Source organism: Quercus suber, unplaced genomic scaffold (genome assembly GCF_002906115.3).
Source record: "Quercus suber isolate HL8 unplaced genomic scaffold, Cork oak 2.0 scaffold_183, whole genome shotgun sequence".
In the NCBI taxonomy this organism is placed as follows: domain Eukaryota; kingdom Viridiplantae; phylum Streptophyta; class Magnoliopsida; order Fagales; family Fagaceae; genus Quercus; species Quercus suber.
Genome location: NW_027069641.1, coordinates 202645 through 229936, shown reverse-complemented (window position 1 = coordinate 229936; position 27292 = coordinate 202645). Strand labels below are relative to the sequence as shown.

At 33.9% G+C, this 27292-nt stretch overlaps 2 protein-coding genes across 3 annotated transcripts; one reads left to right on the top strand and one right to left on the bottom strand.

Annotated features, from left to right (window-relative positions):
- The first annotated feature begins 550 nt into the window (after nucleotides 1-550).
- LOC111999835 (protein SLOW WALKER 1) lies at nucleotides 551-5540 on the top strand. The gene is made up of 2 exons (XM_024031950.2): nucleotides 551-2272; nucleotides 5319-5540. Exon 1 carries the CDS (start codon nucleotides 668-670, stop codon nucleotides 2240-2242), a length of 1575 nt encoding a protein of 524 aa, XP_023887718.2. The 5' UTR covers nucleotides 551-667; the 3' UTR covers nucleotides 2243-2272; nucleotides 5319-5540.
- A 4647-nt stretch (nucleotides 5541-10187) lies between these two features.
- LOC112002329 (putative disease resistance protein At4g10780) lies at nucleotides 10188-14976 on the bottom strand. 2 transcript variants are annotated; one of them, XM_065778449.1, is made up of 4 exons: nucleotides 14659-14976; nucleotides 10777-13588; nucleotides 10602-10646; nucleotides 10188-10455 (listed from the first exon to the last, which is right to left on the bottom strand). In XM_065778449.1, the coding sequence occupies exons 2-3, from the start codon at nucleotides 13576-13578 to the stop codon at nucleotides 10644-10646; spliced, it is 2805 nt and encodes a 934-aa protein (XP_065634521.1). In that variant the 5' UTR covers nucleotides 13579-13588; nucleotides 14659-14976; the 3' UTR covers nucleotides 10188-10455; nucleotides 10602-10643. The 2 variants fall into 2 exon arrangements, with proteins under 2 accessions (XP_065634521.1, XP_023890247.2); XM_024034479.2 differs by having other exon boundaries at nucleotides 10602-10655; nucleotides 14659-14974.
- Nucleotides 14977-27292: the final 12316 nt, after the last annotated feature.

The window sequence follows — 27292 nt, the reverse complement described above, 5'->3', positions numbered from 1 at the left end:
TTAATATTTGATTAAGTAAAAAGAAAAAGAAAAGAAAAGAATCAAAACTACGTAGTTTGGGTCCTTTGGGATGTTAAAAGAGACTGAGTATTGTACAGTAGAGAGAGAGAGAGAGAGAGAGAGAGAGAGAGAGTCCGTAAAGGCACTCACAGAGCGAGCGAGATAGAGAGAAATCTTGGGCGCCACCGCCGTCAGCCTCCTGCTACCGTCATTCTGCCAGAACCGCCGCCTGTAAAAAAGGTTCTGTTTTGGGTGATAATTAATAAATGACGTTTGGTATGTAAATGACTTTCTCTGGAGTCTGGAGAGGAAAAAAATGATTCCTGATCATAACACTACGCTCTAAACTTGCTTCAGCAACGTAAATCCTTGACCTTGAGCTTGAGGTGAATTTTTTTTATCTTCTGGTTTCAATATTTTGAGGATAATATTAATGAGTCCTTTTATATACTGGAGTATATTATTGCAAATTCAAAATAGAGTATTATAATATGCATTTACCTTTTTACCCCTTCCTGCATGCGCGGCAAATACAGAGCCAAACGGTGACGTATCAATTCTCAGCCTAAAACCCCACAACCAACACGATACACACATATTCGGTATTCCTTGTCTAAAACCCTAAACTTCCAAAATTTAGACCTGTAACTTTGCACAACCTCCTTCCATGGCGGAACCAAATTCAACCTTCAAACCCATCAAACCGAAGCTCAAACCCAAACCCAGAACCCCAAAACAAACCCCAGAATCAAAGTACTGGTCCTCCTTCAAAACCCACCAAATCCCAGACCTCATCTCCTCCATCACTTCCCTTACTTTCTCTCCTTCGCCTCCTCACCCCTTCGCCGCTACTCACTCCACTTCACTCAAAATCTTCAATCCCCAAACCCTCTCTCCTTCCTCCACCATCTCCTCCTTCTCCGACGTAGTTTCCTCCGCCTCGTTCCGCTGTGACGGTCTCTTGATCGCCGCGTCTGACCTCTCGGGTCTAATCCAAGTGTTCGATGTCAAAACGCGGACCCCACTTCGTAAACTCAGGTCCCACACACGCCCAGTACGTTTTCTCAAATACCCACTTCATGATAAGCTCCATCTGGTCTCTGGTGGCGATGATGCTGTTGTTAAGTACTGGGATGTTGCTTCTGAGACCCCACTTTTAGAGCTTTTGGGTCATAAGGACTATGTGCGTTGTGGTGATTTTTCACCTGTTAGTCATGAAATGTGTGTCACTGGGTCCTATGATCATACGGTTAAGCTTTGGGATGTGAGAGTGACTGGTTCGAAAACAGTTATGGAGGTAAACCATGGAAAACCAGTTGAAAGTGTGGTTTTTTTGCCATCTGGGGGGTTAGTTGCTACTGCAGGTGGGAATTCGGTTAAGATCTGGGATTTTATTGGAGGTGGGAAGATGGTTTATTCGATGGAGAGTCATACCAAGACGGTTACTTCAGTTTGTGTAGGGAGAGTTGGGAAGGAGAATGTTGAGGAAGGGAGGGAGCATAGGGTTTTGAGTGTGGGATTGGATGGGTATATGAAGGTGTTCGATTATGGGAGGATGAAGGTCACACATTCTATGAGGTTCCCTGCACCACTTATGTCAGTTGGGTTTTCACCAGATTGTGGGGTGAGAGTGATTGGGAGTTCGAATGGGGTAATGTATGTTGGGAAGAGAAAAACGAAGGAGGAGAATGTGGAGAGTGGTTTGAGAAGCTTTTGGAGTTTAGGTGTGGAGGAGGAGAGAAGGGTTATGAGGCCTTCATATTTTCGGTATTTTCATAGAGGGCAGGGTGATAAGCCTAAGTGGGGGGATTATTTGGTTATGAGGCCAAAGAAGGTAAAGTTGGCAGAGCATGATAAGTTGTTGAAGAAGTTTAGGCACAAGGAGGCACTGGTGTCGGTGTTGGGCAATAAGAATCCGGAGAATGTGGTGGCGGTGATGGAGGAATTGGTGGCAAGGAGGAAATTGTTGAAGTGTGTTGAGAATCTGGATAATGAGGAGCTTGGGTTACTGTTTATGTTCTTACAAAAGTATTCTACAGTGCCAAGATTCTCAGGTTTGTTGATGGGATTGACAAAGAAGGTTCTTGAAATGCGGGTTGAAGATATTAGAGGTTCTGAGGCCTTGAAGGGTCAAATTAGAAACCTTAAGCGGTCTGTTGAGGAGGAGATACGGATACAACATTCTTTGCAAGAGCTACAGGGTATCATTTCTCCTTTATTGAGGATTGCTGGAAGGGCATGAACCTTTATTGCCTTTTTGGTTTTTTATGAGGTATTTGTATTATTTGATTACCTGCTTGCAGCTTTCTTGTCATGACAATTGATGTTATGAAATTTTGTTTGTGTTATTATTCATTTTTTGTTGTAATTTTTTGAGGAACTATAGTTATTCAATGAGATATATCATATCAAGCTTTTATTTTATTTTTTTATTTATCCCAATGAGGTTTTTATATGCCTCTTTTGTTGTGTTGTTCTGTGTTCTTAGAATAGACATACATGAGGTCTGTTATGTTGGTTTGGTATGGTGTTTATATTATATCATTAAAGGTCAGCTTTTGTAACTGTAGTTTGGTAATGCCATTGCCTGTTTAGTATATGAGCTGTCGATAGGAAATTCTAACGTATATTGATGGACTAAGCAGGTTGAATTTTTGAAATTTTGGGGTCTTCCAAATATATTCCAGGATTAAATTTGAAATTTATGTTCCATTTATATGAATTCCACATACACTCTCACGCAAACCTGGATGTAGTATTGTTAAACTGGGTTTAAATATCTAATTGCTGTTTGCTCTTATTTATCTGTCATTTACATGGTTTATGGAGCTTTTAGAAGATTAAAGGATAGATGCATGTATGCATTTACATTGACTCAAAAATCACCATGAGACATCAGGTCAAGTTAGTGCCTAGACAACATTGAAATTGGAGGTTGAAGAATGCGGCAAACTCTTGTTGTTTTTGACATATTAGTGATAGGAAATTACATTGGCCATTTCCACCTAAATGGCTGTAATGGTAGGCATTCACTTTACGATGACTTGGCTTATTTGGGCACCAGCTTCTTTTAGTAATGTGACCTCTCCACCCTTTTTTAAATAGAGAACAGTAAATTTAAACATATATTCTCATTAATGTTGGATACTATAGTACAGTGACTCTCTAAATCTTACCTGAGGAGCTCAATTTCTGCAAATGCACTATTCTTTCATTCAGTACATGAATCAGTAGTAACAAGTAGTTATCCTCTTCCAACAAATTTAAATGCTGGAAGTACCTTGGAAGATTCCAACATATAGTCTCATTATTCTTGGTGGATACTATAGTATAGTGACTCTTTAAACCTTGCCTACAAAGTTGTCTTCTGCTTATATTGAAAAAATAAGATGGTTTTATTGGTGAGGAGCTTGACTTCTGCAAATACCCTATTCTGGCATTCAGTAAGGTGAACAGTTTACTTTTTCCAAAAAATTTAAAAGCAGGAAGTGCCTATTCTTAGAATTATCACTTATCAAAGAATTCTTATTCCTACCCAAGTGAAAATGTCTCCTTTAGAATTTTTTTATTTTTTATAGGTATCTCCTTTAGAATTTCTGTAAATATACCTTTCTCTGTCTTGATGTTGAAGCTCTTTGGTGTGGTTTTGTGATGTTCTTATGTTTCTATTAACTAAGTTTGATTGGATTTTACATATAATTTGGCAGTCTGCCCTGGAATCATAGTCTGTGATACATTTTATTTATTCTGATTTGGGATTAAACCTCTGAAGAAAGAATCTTGTATAGGATTGAATTTTGAGGGTGCATTGTAACATTTCAAAAACTAACTAATGAGATCAACTAAGAAGCCACAAACAGTCAAATTTATAAAGATTATAGAATTTTTTTTTTACAACATTTGCCAATCATACTATTCTTCTCTATATACTATATAGTATATACAGTCGTATAGACTATAGAATGTTAAGACAAAAGCTGCAAATGACAGGTAATGTTAAATTATTTTTTGCTGTGCTGCAAGTCATGTTATAACCTTCAGAGTTCATCACTAAGCTATAAGTAGTACAGTTTTTATTACCTGTGTTGTTTAGCATAAACTCAGAAGTCTTCAGGTCATTAATTTGTTTAAAATTCTGTTAAAGATGACTGGTTTTCCCTATTAGAGTTTGTTACATTTCAGTTTTGGTTTCCCGCCTTTTCTTTTCGATGTGTGTCTGTATAAGTATAAATACCAAAGGTCATTTCAGTAATCAAGTGAGGAATGCATTTTACAATTTCTCATATAGAAAATATCTCTCTGTTTTTCATTTACCTTTCCATATTTTGCTTCTAGAACTCTGCTCTGCTCTGTTTTCTTTTCAGTAAAAAGATTACTTGTTTATCATTTATTTTTTTAAAACAAAAGAGAAAGGACTGAAAGTCTGAAGTTGAGAGAATTACTATTTAGTGAACTAAAAAATACCAAGTAATCTTGGTCTGTAGCAACATTAATTATGCGGTAGTGCCACGGTTTAGAACAGTAACAAGACACTCCTGACCAATCACATGAGGTGTTACATATTCCCAAATTCCCATCTGCTTCTAGTTATGGTTCACCTCTATGGGATTTAAAAACCCGGTAATGGCCAAAGAAATACAGCTTGTCTGGAGATTGGATCTAGTCATAGTGACAAAGGCTGCGAGTTTAGAAGAGAGTTAAGGTTGATAGGATGCATTACCTTTAAACTATGAGCACATCAATCATTAGTGAGTTATATGTAGCTTTAAGACTCTACCGATAAGGATTGAGATCCTGTGCAATTGGTGCAATAATTTCAATCTCAGCCATTACTTTAATCTAACAGATACAAATATGACACATCATAGAGCCACATCATTGATCCATGTGACACCACTTTCACCCATTTATTTACTCTTTTCTCTACACCCTTCAGCTTCCTCAAATTTCAAAAAACTCTCTCTCCCTCCCTCTCTTCCATCAGATCTTTCTCTAGGACTCCATGGCTCAATCTCCATGGCTACAGCTGGCAGCTACCACGTTCCGCTCCACCAATTCTGGTGGTGGTTCCGGTAAATTTCCTATGTCTCTCTAATCGGTACTTCAGGGATTTTTTTTTAAATGGTTGGGGGATCTTGTTGTTTGGATTTTTATTATCTAGAGAGTATTTGTTTTGATCTTATCTTAATTTTTTTGAATTGGGTTTGTTTGATTTTGCCGAAAAAATCCACCTTTGATACTATCAGTTATGATCCATAATTTGCTGAAAAATAGCCATTCATTTTTACTGATCTAGTGTTTTGGTTTCATTCCTGTAGCTCGAAGGAGAGACCCACTCTTGGGTAAGACGCGTTCTCTGTTTTTATGTGTTGTATTATCTTTTTTTTTTTCTTTGTATTTTTGGAATATGCTTTGATTATGCATCTGAAACACAGATCAATCTAACTAATGAAATACTGTGAGTTTTATGTTTCTACTTTTGTAAACGTTGACAAAAAGAGTAAGGAGAAGGCAAAATGTGAAGACCCGTTCTCTGTTTTTATGTGTTGTATAATCTGATTTCTTCTTTGTAATTTTGGAATATGCTTTGATTATGCATCTGAAACTTAAGATAGAAAGGGGCTGAATTATGAACTTTAATTCTAATTGGGCATTTCTATGTTATACAAATATGGTATTTACTTATACAACAAAGCAGAAATTGGATTTAGATTTAGGCACAATTGAGCTTATGAACAAGAGTTTGTTTTATGCATTTTTTCCTCATTTATTGTGGCCAAAGATTATATGGATTAATAACTATATATCTCTTGTTTTCTTGTTAACAAGATAAAATATTAGCCTTTGCTGCCCAAAAGTTCAATATATCTTGCCAGAAAATATTTTGAAGCATTCCATGATTTATATTGTTTTTGTGAGTTAAAAGATAGAAAACTTGTAATGATATGTTGAAAGAAAGTAAACAAAAAAAAAAAACTGGTCTAAATCCTGTAAGACAATCAGACGAAACAGAGAAACACAGCTCGTGAAAGAGCATAGCAGCTAAGACACATTACATGACAGTGCTGCATAAAGAAAAGCTTGACATAAAAACTGCTAGGAATATGAAGTGTTGGTACTTTGCTAGGAAAATAGTAGCTCTATCAAAGATGGCCTTCGGTTGTAACTGAATTTTTTCAAAGTAGAACCTGTTACAAGCATTCCATGATATATTGAAGCCATATCTTGTTGTGAATAGGCTAATTTTCAATATCATTGAAACATTGAATATATTTTCTAATTTTGACTCTTAAGGTAGTTTCATTGTTCATTTACAAAAACTTTTACAAGGATTTAGAGTACAAACCAAGAAGAATGTAATAAAATTTAGTTTTTATTTTATTTTATTTTTTTATATTGGTTTTACTACTAAAATGTAATTGACCGTGTGTCTTTATATTTCTAATTTCTTGTAATGTTTCAAATTGAACAATTTTGATGTTGCCAATACAGTCATGAATTGATGCAAGAGTTTGATCCAATAATGAACAAAACTTTATCGAAATGTATACTTTGATTACAAGGTTATTAGAACAAGAGCCCTAATTAAATACACAGTCATGGGCAATGATTTATTTCCCTCAATAAAAACCTAAAACTTGCATTCACAAATTCTATAAGGATGCAAGTTGAAGCCAAAGTGTAATGAATAAGATAATACCCAAGCAAAATACTTCCATTCAAAACAATTTTTGAATCATACAAGTGATTGCTAAAGGTAAATGTTGAAGTTTTTCTGTTTATGTATACAAAAGAAAAATATATTTCAACAATACTTCTTCTTAATGGTAGTACTTATGTGAGAACATGTGTCCTTCACTAACCTAAAGGTAAACTTACTTTCTTATCAAGACAATAGATGTTATGCAATTTTGTTTGTGTTTCTATTTATTTCGTTTTGTAATTTTTTGAGGAACTATAGTTACTCAATGAGATATATCATATATAATATCAAGATTGTTCTGACCCAGTGAAGCTTTTGTATGCTTATTTTATTGTGTTGTTCTATGTTATCAGAATACATATACATATACACGGTATGATTTTCGGTTTTTTATGAGGTAGTTGTATTATTTGATTACCTGCTTGCAGCTTTCTTGTCATGACAATTGATGTTATGAAATTTTGTTTGTGTTATCATTCAATTCATTTTGTAATTTTAGATGCTATGAGATGGTTTTTATCCAACTTGGGATAAGATCCTGTCCCATTTATATCTCTAATGTCCTCCAATTTTTGTATTTAAGAGAAACAAATCATAAGAATATTCCAAAAAATTACTAAAGGTGGTAGCTTGTAGGTTTTCATACATTTTTTCTTATTATTATTGTAAGTAATTGGCAAGAACACGGTAAGGTTACTAATGTCAATGCCCAATGTGTAGAAAATCTCATTATGAGAGGACTATAAAAATGACAAGCCCTTTGTCTGTCATTGTCTTAGTTATTTGAACTAGCAAATTCTGTCCATCATGACCCAACAATGGTAATCCACCCTCAATGATAGGCTACATCGTTGATATCTATGATCAAATCAAGAATATGTATAAGTTAACATTCAAAGGAAATTGTTCTCAAGCAATATATCATTTCAGCTGCACATGAGGACAAGTTGAAAGAAAAAAGCGTTTGTATACCCTTAGGATCCACATGAATAAAACCTATGATAGGCTTAGTTCAATTTCAGAATGCTTGTTTTGTCTATAATGGGCTTCAATTATTGACTGTAATGAGCAAGAAACACTAGGGTCATTTGTGTATTGACTACCAGTTAACTTGAGATGTTTGGTTTGGATCAGACTTGATTATCCGAGTGGAGAATTTGGAGCCAAGAGTCCCAAGATCCATAAAAGTCTGGATTTGTTGTTGTTGGCCTGAGAAGGAATTGCTTAACCAAGGCACATATAGATGACTTTTTGTGGTTTTTCTAGCTACTTTAAGGTCATCTGGAAATAAAGAGGCAAAGCTACTAGGGAAGGTGAAGCTAATAGTAATACTGCAGTCAATATGCTAATTTATAAAACATCTTTGGTTTCTGAGAGCAAGCATGGTGGGACAGCAGATGCAAGAGAGAGAAATGTCTTTGCCTCTAAACAAAGATGCGTTTCTTGGTTGGTAGCTCATTATACTTGTGGACGGCTTTTAGGGACGAAGTGGTAAATGGAAAGAAGCAAGTTTTGTTGGCAAAAACAGAGAAGGCAAGATCAGGGCAGCTAAGAGAAAAATGGAGATAGAGATATGAAATATGGGTTAGAGGTTTGACTGCAACGAAAGTCTTATATAAGCATTAGTATCTATCCTTCTGTTTCTCTTACTGTAGACTCCTACACAATCACATGATGTGTTACATATTCCTATCTGCTTCTAGTTATGATTCACCTCAATTTGTTTAAAAACTTGTTAAAGCTTAAAGGAGCACAGGATCAAGTTCTAGCAACAAAGGCTGCTAGTCTAAATGAGAAACAAAAGTTGAAAGGACTAATTACCTTTGAACTATGAGCACATAAATCATTCGGGAGCTACACATGGTTTTAAAACCGTTGAGATCACAATTTGTCAACCTCAGATTCTGACATCTCACTGATGATCATTTAATCTGTTGTGTTGTAGAAGAACCGTAAAGTGAGAGGCATATGTAGCAACCGAATTAGTCCAAAACAAGATTAGTGTCTTTTAAGTCCACTGTGTCAAAGAGCATCTACTTCAAGTAGTAACACAATTTTAGCCGAAAATCCATTATAAAGATAACATTTAACAAATGATTTAAAAGCTTTTAGTCGATAGTGCACTTGAAATTTAATAAATTAAGTTGCACTTAGAGAGAAACAAAATGATAATTATGAAAGATATTAATTAGGTAATACAGCAAGTTGTAGTTGGTTCTGCTCTAGCTAATGCAGGTGCAGATTTTGTCTTCAAGGGGGAGTTACCTAGGCTGGTTTTCAAATAAGACTTTCTTCATCATAAGAAAGCTTTTTTTTTTTTTTGGGAAATAGTCCCAACTATCAAAGATATTAAGCATCTATTTATCAGAATACAGCAAGTTGAGGTGTCTCTAATCAAAAGAACAGCCAGTGCAGTTGTTAAGGGAAGAAGTGGTAAATGGATAGGAGCAATTTTTGTTGGCAAAAACGGAGAAGGCAAGAGGAGTATGGCTGGTTGCTATAGTTGGACAATGACAAGCAAAATTGTGGTTATTTGTCTGCAATTAGAGAGGCTTTGTTGATATTCCATCTGCAGAAGTTTCAAAAATGGGTGGTGTAAAACCAAGCAGATTGATGGATGCAGTTTGCATCCACCAATTATAGACCTATAGCAATTCAGAAGTTGCGTGCATGGTTTGAGACAAGTTGAAAAGGAGGGTTCTAGCTGAATCATGGCAGCTTTCAAATATGGCAAGTAAGTCATACAATCTATCAGACTCTAGTTTTCAAAAATAAAAAGATCCACTAGACAGTCCAAACCTGTATGTAGAATAACGAAAGCACTCCAAAACAATCACAGGAGGTGATACATATTCCTATCTGCTTCTAGTTATGATTTGCTTCTATTGCATCAAAAAACTTGTTCATGACCTAAAGGAGACCACTCGTCTGTGCATTGAACGAAGTTCTTGCAACAAAGGATGCTAATCTAAAAGAGAAAAAAAAAGTTGAAAGGACTAATACCTTTGAACTATTAGCACGTCAATCATTAGTGAGCTACATGTGGTTTCAAAACCACTGAGAACACTATTTGTCAATCTCAGAGTCTGAAATCTCACAGATGATCAATTAATCTGTTGCATTATAGAACTGTTAAGTGAAGGGCATATATAGCAACCTAATTAGTCCAAATTACAAGCTCATTGGTGTCTTTTTAAGTCCACTGTATCAAAGAAAATTTACTTTAGTTCTAAAACAATTTTAGCCTAAAATCTATTGTAAAGATAACATTTAACAAATGATTTAAAGCTTTTTATCGAGAGTGCACCTGAAATTTAATAAATTAAGTTGCACCTAGAGAAGAAAAAATAATGATAAGCATCAAAGAACAGCCAATGCAGCTGCTTACTGGGTTACAAGTTCAGACAAAGGATGTGTGTGCGCTTATGCAATTGGAAACATTTGCACACTCACAGTTTATCTAGTTCACATTATCTCTAAAGCAGAAACAGAAAATGTTTGAATCCTTTCACAATTACTAAACAAATTAACATGGAGTATCAATTTATTACAGAAGATCATCCCACTCAGCCAAAGAGAAGAACACATGTTCATAAATTAGAACACAACAAAGTTCAAATAAAAAGCAATTCAGAATCGAAAGAGCTAAGAATTACACGGAAACACATTTGAGAGCCAAGTTCTAGTTGCGGGTCCACGCAGACCACACCACACAATTATTTCTTGAGTCGGCTTTGGCTTGATGACGTATCCTATATCAAACCAACAACAACAAAAAATAAATAAATAATAATAATAATAATATATCAAACCAACAAAGAAAAGCAAACCAATGAAAACAAATTAATAGGAAGAATAATTAAAATGGATAGGCATGTGTGTTCGGGGTTTGACTTACAGAGGAAGAGTCATGTGAATCTGCTCCCCCCACCTTGAGATTTCACTGTAAAGGCTACCAAAAGAAAAAGGAAAAAGAGATTAGAAAGAAAGCGAGGAGGAGGAGAAATGGATAACCAACAAATTGAATCGTTTCAAATAAAACAAAGATGTAAAGTGAATAGAGAGAGTCATACCCATTTATCGAACTGACAAAGAGGTTCAAGGACCATCTTCATATCATGATTGTCCCATTCCAGCAATTCCCACCATTCTTCCTCTATATAAATTTGTAATGAAGAAGGCGGAGAAGATAGTTCTCCATCAATAAGGTGCAGAGAAAGAGGAAATCTCTTAAGCTTCGGACATTTGTAGATCAAAATAGAATTGAGAGAATCACAAAGTATTACATTACTGCTACTGCATATGGTCTTCAGCTCCGGTGATTTATATAATATCAAATTCCTCAATCGGGGGAATATTTTCACAATTTCTTTTGCTTCTTCTTCTTCAACTTCATCAGATGCTTCAGCCCCACTTATTATTTCCTCTAATTGTTTACAGTTATAGATGCCAATCTGTTCCAGGTTTTGCATCAACCCGGGCGTGAAGAGCTTCTTTATATTCGGACAATCCCATATTGAAAATTGTTTGAGGCTGGAAAAGGTGCCGAGGGGGACGACCGGTGCTGGTGCGACTTTCTCTTCTCTAAACAGTGACTTTAAATTTTTCAAACCTCTTAGATAAAGAGTCTCAAGTCTTTGAGGAGAAAAGGTGTAAAAATAAGAATTCATGTATTCTATTCCTTTACACCCCTTTAACCAAACAGTGTTTTTCCAGTAGTCCGAAGACATGCCGCCAGGTAGACCTTCGCAAATTATTAGGGCACGAACGTCTTTTGGGAGTATACATATATTGCAGTCACTTAAAATTACACTTTCGCCCAACTCGGCAACTCCCAGCTGGCTAGCTGGCTTTTTTGTATTCACGGCATATATGTAATGGCTAGGTCCTCCCTCCTCTAAGGATTCAATATATGTATTGAAGCCTTTAACGCCATCAAATTGGCCTTCAAAACACTCTAATTTCTTCAACCTTACCATCTCCTCTCCATTAACTTCAAACCCAAAAAAAGGCAATTTGAGGACTTGGAGTTGACAGAGTTTGGGTAAAATCCCTGGTGGCATCTTCTCTTGATTCGGATAAAAACTATCGACATTAAGGTATCTCAAATTGACCAACATTTCCAAGCCATGAGGTATTTCTTTCACTGACTTAAGCCTTAATGAAGTAAGATGCTTCAAGTCAGAGACTGAATTTGGTAAAGATTCAAACTCTAGACAATCTACATGAAGAACTCTGAGTCCATGCAAGTGCACAAAAAATGAATCCGGGATGATGTTTACATATCCTCGTAGAAGCAAAGTCGAAAGCTTAGGACATTTTGGTGACACATTAGGAAATTTTGGGTTATTTTTGAACATCAAAGAAACCTTTTCAACATCATTTCCCCATTCTTCTTCATTTGGAACACCTTCTATTACCAAGAACTTAGCACCTGCAATCTGGAGGGCCATGTCTCTTATTAGATCATGCATCTTCACAAAACGCCTTTTTCCAAAAATACCTTTGATTAGAAAAACTTTAGACCCACCTTCTAATAAGCAGGCATTTTCAAGCATATTCAACAAAGTATGCCCCTCATCCAACTCTTCTTGCCTACCCTTCATGCTTTTTATTACTTTCTCATCAATCAAATGCTCTATCAACTCGTCTCTGCTAATCTCGTAGTCTTCAGGGTATAACGCACAACACAAGAGACAACGTTGAAGTTTCTCATCTTTTAAGCGTTCATAACTGAATCGAAGCCTCTCAAATATTTCATCATCTACATGTGCCGACCCTTTTCTTGATGTCCTCAACTCATTCAATGTGTTCCTCCACTCTGAAACATCAACTACATTTTTCAAACTTCCTGCTATTGTGATGATTGCAAGAGGCAAACGAGCACATTGTTTGACAACGCCTTCCACAACATCTTCTGGAATATTTGAAACATCACAGCCCACTGTTTTCAAGAACAAATCATGTGACTCTTTTATCGAAAGAAGCTCCACTTTAATAGTTTTACAATTCATTCCATCACAAACTTTAGCATCTCGAGTTGTCAATACCAATTTGCACCCATTTTCTGAAGTAGGCTTTGGGATCCCTATATTCTCCAGTGGAAATGCATTCCACAAATCATCTAGAATTAGCACACACTTCTTCATTTCTTTCAATGCTGCATACAGCTTGCCTGCCCTTGTTGTTTCATCCTCAGACTCTAAAGGATTTGGATGCAACATGCTAGCAATGTCATTTTGTAGTTTGATAACATCGAATGCCTTTGATACAGTAACCCAAATTACATGATTGAACTTGTCTTTCTCTTTTAACAGGCGATTATTGATTTGTTTCATGATAGTCGTTTTACCAACCCCTCCCATACCATAAACACCAATCATTCTACAATCTTCATCTAACAAGTGTTCCCAAATCTTTTCCATTGTTATTTCAGCTGTACTCTCTCCCACTAATGCCCTAGTTGGCAATTCATCTCCATAGCTTACAGGTAGTTCAATTACTAAACTTTCACCGAAACCACAACTTTCATCAATTAATTCTGTCACTTCTTGTATCTTCTGGCAAGCAATTTTTCCTACATGCATACGTGAGAAATAATTCCCTCTTTCAGCCTCTAGTTCAATGTTTTGTATTTCCGCATAAATCGTTTCTACATTTTGGAGCCAAAATTCAACTTCTCTTTTTGGTTTCTTTCTTGGAAGACGTTCTGCTCTCATTTTTAATTCAATGTCTGACTTTTTGCATTCTAAATAGTCTCGTTTTCTCTTGAGACTTTTCATATGTTCATCAACGTTTCTGTGATACTTGTAATATTCACTAATCGGAGCCAATATCGTTTTTCCAAGATCAAGAATTGCGCCTAACATCTCCATTAGCAAGTCCCTGTTTATTGTCAATATGTATACATATGGACAACAAACATTTTGTCCATGTATACAATGAGATAAGGAAAGAAAGCATTTTAGTTCCCCAATTTTGATTTGTTAAAAATAAATAGCCTAAGTGTTGATAGGGCACATAAAGAGTCATACAAGTAGTATTGATTGTATTTTACTTTTATTTTAAAACATAAAATCTACAACGCAAAATAGAAAGGGAAAGATGAAGAATGAAAGAAACAAAATAATGGAAATCAAAGATATATCTAAATGGATCCAAGGATTGTTGATCATTACTCCCATACCCACCACCCTAACCAAAACCACTTCACTACCCCTCTCTCCTGGCCCTTAAGCCCATTGCGTATGGTATGGGAGAGTTGTTATTGAAAAATTTCAAATTTCACATATTGATATGCATTTGTAGCCACTATAAGTTATTGAAAAATCTTAAATTAGTGTGGCCAGAAAGTGGGAGGAGTTCCTTCACCCAAAAAAAAAAAAAAAAAAAAGTGGGAGGAGTATCTCATTGCTCAAATTGAAATCTCCTGAATCAAATTCACAGGAGATATAAATTTAGAAGGAGCCAAAATGTAAAATGTATGTAAAAAAGTGTTATAAGTTTTGTCTTTCTACTCCCTCCTTTCCCATTTCCTGTCTTCTGTCTATATTATCTTTAAAAAAAAAAAAAAAGATCAGAACACTTTATAACTTGATATTACTTCTTGTTTTACGAAGAACTGACTTTTTCAATATGTTAAGAATAAATTGTCATACATTTAAATAACAATTTATTGTTACATCATTTAAAAAAATTGTTATTCATTAATTACAAAATGAGATTTTGAATAATCAAACACACATATATATATTAAATTTGTTAGTGAACCCTTCATAATTTTTATATATGCATTTCAATATCAGGACAAGAAGTATGAGATCAGAAACTGGTTAGCATTTAAAAAAAACAAAAAACTCATCCCAATTTATATGCACGAGCAATATCAGTGGGATGAGTTTTAGAAGACAAACTATTGGGAAATCAAATGAGACTAGAAAGAAGCAGCAGCATACCTGGACTATAGAAATGCCAATAAAATTGGCTTCAGTACCAATATTTCTTCAAAGATTCTGATTACAGTGGAAAAATAAGCCTTGAAGTAACCTCAAGAAGATAACCAAGATCAGCAAATTTCCTATCTAAATGCAATCTTTTTTTTCCCCTTTTTGTTTTGTAAAGAGAGAAGTCAGATTCAGAGTTGAAGACTCAATAAGTGAAGCTAAAGGTATTCAATGGGAAACTTGTTTTTCTAATGACTGAAGAAAATGGGAAATTGGCAAGTAAGTCAATAGAAACTTCGTAGAACATGCTAAGAAAACACTTGCCAACTTTCAACCTTCGATTTCTTTTTCTTCCTTTCACTTTAAATTCTGTCCGTAGATCATTATTGGGGGTTAATGCTTTTGATTAGTTTGTTTGACTTTCGGCTCTCTTTTCTTATAAAAAATTAAATAAATAAAAAACTTTCGGTTCTCTTTTTCTTTCTTTCAACTTCGACTTTATTAAATGTCGCGTCCAATAGTTTAAGGGCTGTGGGGCAGGTTTTCGAGAGTCTTTGGCTAAATATTGTTAAAATTAAAACATATTTGTGTTATAGGTACTATTTGAAGTTATTTGTGGAAATAAGAAGAGAGATTGAATTTCGACAACAGTGTTGTCGAAATTCAACAAAAAGTAGGAGAGAGAATGAGAAAAAGGAGGAAAGAGAAAAGTCTAATGTCAGGAACAATAAATCTTGAATTTCGGCAATAGTGTTGCCGAAATTCATCTGCCCAAATTTCCTATTCTGCCCAGATGTGTGAGAAGTTCAATAATGAGTGGGTGCCCAAAAAAAAATGGTAATTGTAGCAATGGTATTGCCGAAAATGGTAGGGGAAAAAAAAAGTGAATGCGGAAGAATTAAAGAAAAATATATAAAGTGTTACGTACACAATATTTTTACAATATTTTCACAACAAATCACTAGTAACCGGTTATTATTAATTCAAATTTAAATTTAACATTGAGATTACTATTTTAATCAAACAATAACAATAAGTAACAACCTGACACTTAGAATTTGTTGTAAAAATATTGTAAAAATTGTGTGCACTTCATTTCTAAAAAAAAAATTTAATTGTGGCAATGGTATTGCTGAAATACCATTGCCACATTTTTTTTTTCAATTGTGGCAATGGTATTTCAGCAATACCATTGCCACAATTGGGATTTTTTTTTTAATTGTGGCAATGGTATTGCTGAAATACCATTGCCACATTTTTTTTTTTCAATTGTGGCAATGGTATTTCAGCAATACCATTGCCACAATTGGGATTTTTTTTTTTTCAAAAATGTGGCAATGGTATTTTGGCAATACCATTGCCACAATTGAATTTTATTTTATTTTTTTTAAGAAATGAAGTGCACACATTTTTTACAATATTTTTACAACAAATTCTAAGTGTCAGGTTGTTACTTATTGTTATTGTTGGATTAAAATAGTAATCTCAATGTCAAATTTAAATTTGAATTAATAATAACCAGTTACCTGTGATTTGTTGTGAAAATATTGTAAAAATATTGTGTACGTAACACTTTATATATTTTTCTTTAATTCTTCCGCATTCACTTTTTTTTTCCCCTACCATTTTCGGCAATACCATTGCCACAATTACCATTTTTTTTTTTGGCACCCACTCATTATTGCACTTCTCACACATCCGGACAACATAGAAAATTTGGGCAGATGAATTTCGACAACACTGTTGTCGAAATTCAAGATTTACTGTTCCTGACATTAGGCTTTTCTCTTTCCTCCTTTTTCTCATTCTCTCTCCTACTTTTTGTTGAATTTTGGCAACACTGTTGCCAAAATTCAATCTCTCTCCTCATTTCCACAAATAACTTCAAACAGTACCTATAACGCAAATATGTTTTAATTTTAACAATATTTAGCGAAAAGACTCAGTTTTCGATTCTAAAAAATAAAATAAAAATTCAGCACATATGGAATGGGAATTGTAAACATTATTGTTGAACATCTGTTAAGGAAGCATGACAATACACATTAAAGAAAGTTCATCGATTGAGTTCAATAGTTATGTTATTAATTAATTATTTAAATTTAAGTTTTTGTAATTTAAAATAATTTATAAAATACGAGTTTATAAATCGCATGGTAAATAATATTAGAATTGACATGAAAATTGGCATGCATATTAAGAATATATAAAACGTGTGATTCAACGGTAGGATTTTTAAAATTTGAATTCAATAACAAGTTATTAACTGATATAACATTGTTTAGAGTTACATCATATGTAACTTGAATCCAATTTATATATATATGGGTTCAAGTTACATCTAGTGTAATTTCTTATATTTTTTATGAACCATTGATTTATATTTAATTTAAGGGTGAAAAAACACTCATAGTTATCTTGTTATTATTCTCTAAAAATTTGTAATTAAGGCATTAAATCTTCTTATTAAAAAAAAAATAATAAAAAACAGTGTTAACTCTCTAGTCTACTCTCCGGCTCATCATCTTCATCCTCTCTCCTCTCAAAAAAAAAAAATCATCCTCTCTCCTCTCTCACATGTTCTTCATGTTCTATGTACTTTTAGCCTCTACAATGGAGTAGGAACCACTATAGATTTAGGCATAGTTTTGACCCAATTCGTTCAACCCACTAACTTGGAAATTAGGGACAAGTTCAGGAAAAAGTAAGTTTTTTTATTTTAATATTTTAATGTTGGGAGTATTTAATTGCTTCCCTCATTTGCTACCACCAATGAAGTTTATCTTTCATGGGGCCATGCCTTCAATGTTGCACCATCGGTGACGGAGTGGAGCAAGAATTTTTGTTGACCTATATATTATATCCATTCTTCTCTTCCTTCCCTTCTTAGAGCATTCTGATCTAGAAATGTCATCCTATCATATTTTACTATCTCAAAAATTTACTTTATCAATTATACCACATCATTTTACAATACTTCCAACATCTTAACTTTTATTTTACAATACTACACACTAAAATAATATAAATTATATAATAAAATAATAAATAAATTATCTATCACTCCTCTCTCTTAATCTCTATCCTTGCCTCTCTAAGTCTCTGTCCCTCTCTCAACAACCAAACAACCCAATCATCATCACACCACCACCACACGCCCACCACACCACATCGCCACTGCCACCAAAATCTCACCGAAACAAAAAACCCAAATTAAGGAAAAAAAAAAAAAAACCACCAGATCACTGCCATATCCAACCCATCTGAACCTAAAAGATAAAAATCAATTCATGCCTCACTACAAAACACACAAAAACCCATCATCGGCAGCAATCTTCAGCAACCCATCATTGCAAAACACGCACCAACATCGCTGCAAAACCCATCACTACAAATCTGAATACACAAATCACAATTCAAAATTTTACCCATATCATTTTACTCTCAGTCTCCCTCTCTCATCTATCTCTCCGTTTGTGGCTTGGTGCTTCTCCACCTCCCCTCCGATTCGATCTACTGTTAACGCTCACACTTATCCATGAGTTTAATCGGCTAGGGTATGCTTTTTCTCTTCACTAATTTGAGTTGATTTCACTCTCTGATGTCTTCCGAAATCCCTCTCTTTTTTTTTTTTTTTTTTTTTTTTTTTTGGTCTCTTCGTTTTCTGTTGTGTGGCTTTTACTGTTTTGACATTGTGTGGCTAAACCACTAAACCCATGACACCACCATCATCGGTGAAACCACTAGACCCACGCCGCCACCAGACCCATGCCGAACCCATGACCCACACCAAAATAATCCATCGTGAGAAAGAGATGTAATGAGAGAGAGAGGTCGTTGTGGAGAAAGAAATGAGATGAGAAACAGAGAGAAAAAAAGAGAGAGAGAGAGAGAGAGAGAAGAGAGAGAGAGAGAGAGTCAGATATGTCAATAAAATAATATTTTGGTTTAACAATTGAGCTACAATGCGATTCTACATTTAGAATCGCACTGTAGCACAATTGCACACTTTTTTTCAATAGTCTACATTTACAAGTCCGGATGCAATGGAGTTTTGGGTTTATGCTAAATTGAACCAACATATGACATATACCATTCCCAATGTAAATGCTCTTATAGATATAAGCCTCTTGTTCCATTTCAGTTCTTATAAAAAATATTAACAAATCTTTTTTTTTTTTTTACCCTTATTTCTTGTATATAATTGTAGCTTCTATACGAAATTTGTGAGGTCCCTTTGTGTCCTTTACTCCTCTTACCCAAACTGTTTGATGCAAATTAGGGGGAAAAAAAAGATTTATATTTTGGGTATTTCCAGCGCATAGACAACAAATGCTATAGAGGTTGAAGGGCATTTTTGTCATCTTCGTAGATGCACTTGACCTTGAATCACAATTTTGAAATTTGATTTTAGAAGGCAAACTACTGGGAAAACGAATGAGATTAGAAAGAAGTAGCAGTATCCTGGATTGTAGAAATAGCAATATAATTGGCTTGAGTACCCGATATTTCTTCAAAGATACTGATTATAATGGAAAAATAAGCCTTAAAGTAACACCAAGAAGATAACAAAGATCATCAAATCTCCAATCTAAATGCAAAATTTTTTTTCTTTCTTTCTTAGATTTAGAGTAGAAGACTCAATGAGTGAAGTCAAAGAAAGGCATTCAAATGGGAAAGGAAATGGGAAATTTGCCTTTCGGATGACTGAAGAAAAAAAGAAATTGGCAAGTCAAGAGAAACTTTGTAAGAGCATGCCAAGAAAACACTTCCAACTTTCGACTTTGGATTTCTTTTTCTTCCTTTCACTTTAAATTCGGTCAGTAGATCATTATTGAGGGTTAACACTTGTGATTATTTCGGTTCTCTTCTCCCAAGTCTTAGAGCCAGTTTGGTAACAGATTTATAATAACATTTTTTAAATATTTTAAAAATATGTGTAAATTAAAAAATATTATGATATATAAATACTAAAAACTATTATTTAAATAACATTTACAAACACCCCCTTACCTTCCTTTTAACTGTAACTTTCTCTCTTTTCAACTTTAACTCTCTCTCTCACATATATATATATATGGACCTTTAACTTTTTGACTTTCGTGTCCAAATTATCCAAAGTGCTGTCGGGCAGGTTTTTGATTTTGATTTTTTATGTTTTTATTTTGATTTTTATAATTTTAAACATTCAGCTCATTTGAAATGGGAAGTTGGAAGCATTATTGAACTTCCGTGGACAGTGTACTCCTACGTATCACGTCTCTCAAATTTTATAGTTCATGCATTTTGGAGCATTCGTAGCAGTGCATCTAAAATTTTACCTATGTAGCTACATAAAAAATTATTTTATTTATTTTACTTACACACATGCTACAGCAGTGAATCTATTTGAGTTTTTAACACAATAAAATAATATAAACATTATAATAAAATAATATTTCATTCAACCACCAACACACAACAACAACCACCATCAAACCCATAAAAATCACTGCACAACCACAACTACGCCATGCCCATCAAAACCATTGAAGAAGAAAAAAAAAGAAAGCAGAAAAATTACAGCCGGAAACACAAACCCAGCCCGAAACAAAAACCGAAACCTATGCCCGAAACAAAAACCCAGCCCGAAACACAAAGCCGAAACACAAGCACAGCCTGAAACACAAAACCGAAACACCTAAAATAAAGAAGAGAGGCCGAAATGGGTCAGGTCGGCGACCGAACGTGGGTCGACGACGACGGGTCTGTGGCGGATCGGCGATGGGTCTCTAAGGAAGAAAGAAGGGTTTGTGGGTTTGTGGAGGAACGGTGAGAGTGAATGAGATAACAGAGTTGAGAGAGATACCGGAGCTGAGAGAGTGAGATTGAGAGAGATGAAGTTCAAAGATGAGATGAGAGTGAATATGAGAGAGAGAGAGAGAGAGAGAGAGAGAGGCACGGTGAGAGTGAATGAGAGAGCAAGTGGGATTTTTTTAATAAAAAGCCGGAATAAAATAATGTATTTTTTTTCAGCTCTCATGAACAGTGCACATCTATAAATAGATGTGCACTATAGCAATGAAGCTAAAATTTTTAGATTTAGCTCCGCTACTGCAGGGGTGTTTTTTGTGTTTGTGGAGCAAAATTTTAGCAATATAGCATTATAGCTACACTACTATGAATGCTCTTATGCAACCCTGACCGAGTCGCTCTGATTTGTTAGGAAAGCAAATCTGAGGGTGTGATCCATCAGCAACCAAAAATTCATAAAACTCGCCCTCTACCTCTATCAATCTACTACCAGGAGTTTTCTTGACACCCCCCCCCCCCCCCCCCCCCCCCCCCCTCACTCATCATATTTCTAACCATCCTTACATCAACCCATCTTCAGTTCCCTCATGAGCACAAATATCTGCAAGCAATGAATATATACCACTATCTTTAGGATCTAAGACTAAAAGCTAAATGGTCCGTTTGGATTGAAGGAGAATAGAAGGGAGTAGAGTAATGATATCACATGACAAGATTTAATGAAATCTCTTTCTCTTAGTATGTGAGACTCACATGTGTGAACTTACACATATTGTGAGAAAGATGTATTAAATCGTCTTATAAGATAATTTTACTTTAGTTAAATTACAAATTATACCCTCTAATTTTACCAAAAATTCAATTCAATCTCCTAACTTTGAATTTTATTCAATTTAGTCATTCCGTTGAGATTGAGCAATTAGTGTTCCAAAAACAACACAGTTTGGATTTTTAAAATTTTCTTTAATTAAAAATTTTCATTCAAATTAATAAAGAATATTTTTAAAATAAAATAAAAACATAAATTTAAATCTATTATCGTTCTCCTCCGTCTATCAGGGCAAGCATCCTTTCTTTCTTGATTTGATCCATTTAGAGTCAACCATAACAAAAAAAAACTTAGAAAACAAATCTTGGCAAAGCCAATCAATTAGCTGACCGAGTGGGCAGGGCTAAAAAGCTTGCTGGGCTGAGAATTGTTCAATTAGCTGATCAATTTTATTTTATTTTATTTGTTTTTAAGAAACAAACACACATTCACATGAGAGAATGAATGAGATTTTAACATATAAACACACCATAAATTCCATTAAAAAATCATAGTAACTTTTTTCTAATTTTAGTTACAAAAAGACACAAAGGAGACTATCTTCATGTCGTTTTTCTTGTTACCAAAATTTGTGTATTTGTTTGTGTTGTGGGTTTTATAATTTTTGTTTAAATTCTTTTTTAATCTTTAATTACAATCTCCTTTTTTTTTTTTTTAAGTTTTAAAAAATAAAAAAATAAAAACTACGCCATTTTTGAGATTGGGACAATAACGACGAGTACAGTTCCACAAACACTAACAGGAAAACTAAATTAAATAAAGTTCATAGTTGAAGAACTAAATTGAATGAAATTGAAGCTACGAGATTGAATTGAATTTTAGACAAAATTAGAAGATATAATTTATAATTTAACCTTAAAAAAAAAACTTTGGGTTTGCTTTTTTTCCTTTCCCGTTTAACGATTTGTGTGTTGTGATTGGTTGATTTAACTTTGGATTCTCTTTTTGTCCTCAACTTCAACTTTCATTTCTCAGATCTTTTCATCAGGAACTGGGGTTACCCCCAGATATAAAGCTTTTGAATAAATTATAATTTATCTTAGTCTAGGTTGATCATATCATAATTTATTACATAAAATAAGGTTTCGTTAAAAATAGTAAGTACTATTTCACTCGTGAGATATACGTATAATTTTATGGGTGCAACTTGTGAAAGAAATCTTGAAGAGCACAAGAAAATAAATATACCTACAACTACTGTTGTCCAAGTAATTTGTAGAGAAAATCTCACTGCAAAATAATGTGAATTATAACAGAATTCTTCTAATCTAAGGCCCACACCTTCAAAACTCTATGATGTAGAACATGTGGCTTTATATGGCTGGACTATAGATCTCTTTAATTTTAACCTTTGTTCTTCTTAATACTCCTTCAATCGAGGTGGTATATGGTGTTTGCGGTGCATGCATCTTCTCTCTCACATGAGAGTGGACCCCACAAGTGTGGGGTCCACCCTCTTTTGTGGGGTTCACCCTCATGTGAGAGGGAAGATGCATGCATTGGAAACACCATGTATTTTCTCCCTTCAATCAAGGAGTTTAATTGAAAGTTGTTTTAAAGTGTCTATTCACCAAATAATGTATGTTTACCAGATAATGTTTTTAAGTGATTATTCATAAATAAACCTCTAATAGAATGAATCCTTATCTATCAGACTATCACTCATATTATAAATATCTTGTATAGGATTGAATTTTATGGATGCAGTGTAACATTTCAAGAATATAGCCTTTGCATTTTGGGGGGGGGGGGGAGGGCTACTCTCTCTCTCTCTCTCTCTCTCTCTCTCTCTCTCTCTCAAATGATATTTACTGTATGAGTAGTATGCATTTTTTATATTTTAGGCCTTTTACCATTACATTATACATCTACAAATGGAGCTGACCCCAATTTTATTAGAACTAGCCGCAAACTCGCGCGTTGCGTGTGATAATTATTTTTATGGTGGTTTTATTAAAAAAAAATTTTACAAGTTAAACTAATCTAATAATGAGTAATGTATTTCGTAATTATATTTTTATTTATTATAAGAACAATCATAAATGCAATATAAGATCAATCCAAAACACCGAAAAAACATAAAATAAAAAAATTAATAAAACTTAACAATGATTAATTGAACCAATATTATGATAAAATTTTGTTTTTGATAATCTATTAAGGTTATTTTCTTTGTAGAAATTATAATTTCGGCCGCCCAAAACGTATTATCAAATAAACAATTACTCCCTCCGTCCTATTTTTTTTTGTCCTCTATTCCATTTTGAGATGTCCCAAAATATTGTCCTGTTTCTAAAAATAAAAGTCATTAATTTACTAATGTTCCTATTATACCCATATTAATTTACTAATTCAATTTTTTAATAAATTTTTTTAAGGGTAGTTTTGGAAACTTATACATTTTAAAAGTTAGACAAGACAATAAATGATGTTCCCATAAAAAGTTTGACTTTTCAAACAGGACAAAAAAATTGGGGCGGAGGGAGTATTAGCAAAATCTAAGAATTAAATTTCTATACATGCATTGTTATTAAATAATAATAATTAAAATAAAATTGCAAAAGTTAAAATTTGTCACCTATCCAATTATTTTTGTTTGACTAACCTTTGCTTTTCTTTAAATAAATGGCATTATAAAGTACTTCTAGTACAACTATTAAGAGTACTTTGTCCGCCACAAAGGATTAGAAAATAAACAAAAATTAGTAAAGTCTCATAGTTTAACATCTAAATTGAGCACTATAAAAAATCATGCTATGTAATAGAATAAATACAAAATTATCCAAATATGCTATGTAATAGAATAATATTATATTTTTATATGCTATATTTAATTCTTTACAACGCAGTAGGATAACATTTAACATTCGAAGAGAATAAAAAATAAATAAATAAACAACAACAACAATTTAAAAAACTAAACTAAATCACAATTTAAAAAACAAAACTAAATCGCATTAACCCAAAATAGAGTTTTAAAGAATATAAAAAATTATCAACCTAAAGTAGAGATGCAAGAAAAATAAAAAAAAAATCCACCGAAAAATTTAGAGAGAGAGAGAGAGAGAGAGGGAGAGAGAGGGAACCTTTTTTTTTTTTTTTTTGTGAGGGAAAACTATGCATAGAATAGAAGAGATAATGACAAATTTATAGTAAGAGGGTGTGAATAAGAAGAGACAAAAATAAAGAAAGATAAAAGGAAAAAGGAAGAATGATATTAATGTAGAGGGTAGTGGGGAGATGAAAAGGTAAAGGAGGGAAAAAGATTGAAGAAGTAGTGGGGAGATGAAATGGTAAGGGAGAGAGAAAGGTTGGAGAAGTGTAAATATTAAAAAAAATGTTAAAAACAATTTTAAGAAAATTGAAAAAAAAAAAAAAAAAAACCCTAAAGCTTGAAAGGTTTCAACATTTTTTTTTCCTTCCTTTAAACTGAAAAGGCTCACACAAAACCCTAAAGTTGAACTAAAAAGGCTTTGGGTTGAGCTTGATAGTGAAACTAAATAAATAAGAAGTGGGCTGAATTAATTATACAGATTTATTATAGGGTGATATTAGAAGTAAATAAATAAGTAGTGAACTGGATTTATTATAAGGTGATAGTAAAAGTAAATAAATATGTAGTGGGCTGCATTTATATGGTTGAAAATTGTAAAAACCATTTTAAAATTTTAGGAAAATTATATTTTAAAAAAGAAAAAAAAAAAGAATGACGTGGCAGCTGATGTAGCACAATGTGAGAGCAGCAACATTAAACGCTACGCTTCAGCTTTTAGTAATATATAGATTAAGATTTAGTTTAATTGAATTGAGTTATCATGTTAGCCATGTCTGTGGTAGATGTAAGAGCTGTAGTGCAAATAGGTACAACTTGGTTGATCTGTCATCTCATGTGAACTTGTGCAAGGATCTGTTCATCAACTTCTGTGTAAGCAGGGATGTTGGAAGGGACGATTTGATATTTATCAAGAAATTGTGTCCATCAGAATTTATAAGAACTATCAGTGAAAAGAAATTCTCCATCTACTGAGGATGGAGCATAATTATTTGTTGGTATGTCAATTGTTGTTGTTGTTGTTGTTGTTGTTTTTTTTTTTTTTTTTTTTTTTTTTTTTTTTTTAATTATTGAAGACAAACTTGGAAAACATTTTTATTCTATATGAGATCTTGCCAATTCCATTGTGATTTTTCATTTAGCCCTTGATCTCATTCTTGAAAAAAGAGATAACAGTTCCCAAGAGCTTTGTGGTTCAATTAACACTTCCTGGCATTTTCAACAAACATTTTTTAAGGTTCAAATCTCCCCTCTACCATTATTGTAATGATTGAATTATTAAAAAAAAAAAAAAAGCGGTAATAGTTTTTAAATGTTTCTCACGATTTTGTATATTCCATCAACTTAAAAGTTCCCAACAATCACTGGGTTGGTCATTCACGATTTTGTATATTCCATCAATTAAGAAGTTCTTGGCAATTACTGGGATGGTCATTCACGATTTTGTATATTCCATCAATTTAGAAGTTCCCAACAATCACTGGGTTGGTCATTTAGATGTTATCGAATGGTTTTTATCCAACTTGGGATAAGATCTTCTCCATTTATATCCTCTAATGTCCTCCAATTTTTGTATTTGAGAGAAACAAATCATAAGAATATTCTAAAAAATTACTAAAGGTGGTAGCTATCGGGGCGAAAAAGTTTTCTTTCCGACAAATGAGATTTATATTGGGTTGGGGGTCTAAATTGAAACTTGACGATGGGCTTGATGCACGGCCCAAAGACTATCGGTGAAGATCCAAGGAATCCACTATATTTTATGCCTTGGGCCTAAATTTGAACTGACAATAATGGCTCATAAACAATCCCTACAGCAGTCACGTTAGCATGATTAAAAAGCATACTATAAGAAATAACCCAACAGTAAAGTGTTTCTGCAGAAAGTAGCCCAACGGTAAAGTATTTTTGCAAAAAATAGTCCAGCGGTAAAGTAAGATAAAACAGGATAAACCTCCAGCTGTTAGCTACTTCACAGATTAAGGAAAATATCTACACTTTCAGACTCATCGTTCGTTAGCTCTGGAGAAGAGTCTTCTAGTACAACGATATGAGGGAAAAATTATATAGTAACAGTTACATCATAACCATTAATAGTAAATGAATAAGTAAATATCATGGGCTCCATAATAATAAGTAATGAGAAAACTTAGTGTGAGATGAAGGGAGAGAGAGAGATCTCAGCTAGCGCAACAAGATCATTATGGTGCCAAGACATGCTCATGAATATAGTGAGTGATGAGGGATATTTCAAGTAGTATGAATAGTGAGAGTCATTTGTGAGTAGTATGAGTAATGAGTGGGAGTGTATAGTAAGACTGCTGGGACTTTCTGCTAGGGGTAGCTGAATATTTTTTAGTATAGCTATAAGGAGTGTTTTTGGGTCAGGAGCTGAGAAACTTCGTTTCTAAGCTTGAAACTAAGAACTCAGTGACCTTTTAGAGCTTAGAGAAGGTTTTTTGCAGAGAAGCTAAGGAAAAATCTTGGTGTGTAGCTTAGTGAGTTGGTTAAGCATTAATAGAGAGTTCCATTTATACTTGGGTTTTTAGGGGGTGATTAGCAAAATAATCTTTGCTAAATGTTTCTCAATTTTTAGAAAATCCTTAAAGAATCGTTTTTGATGGGGGCTAGCTGAGTGTTGAGAAAAGAGATGAAAGTTTTTTTTTTTTTTTTTTTTTTTTTTTTTTTTTTTTTTTTTTTTTTTTTTTTTTTTTTCAGTCTTGGTTCTTTCCTCATTAATTTCACGATATTCACTTCTTTCTTCTATGTTATAGCTCAATTGCAGTTGCTCTCTCTGATTATTGTCGTCGTTCTGCAGCACGATTTACAGGTAAACATTCTTCATTACGCATCTCTAAAAGTACATTACTATGTGTGGGTTTGGATAGGAAGGTTAGTTGCGGTGCGTTTTCTAGCTTTGCGTTTTCTTTCTTTTTTTTTTTTTTTTTTTTGCCGCACTTGTTGACTTTGGG

What these genes read in the sequence shown, in the direction of transcription:
- LOC112002329 (XM_024034479.2), bottom strand. Translation starts at nt 13,578, where the DNA reads ATGGAGATGTTAGGCGCAATTCTTGATCTTGGAAAAACGATATTGGCT.
- LOC111999835 (XM_024031950.2), top strand. Translation starts at nt 668, where the DNA reads ATGGCGGAACCAAATTCAACCTTCAAACCCATCAAACCGAAGCTCAAA.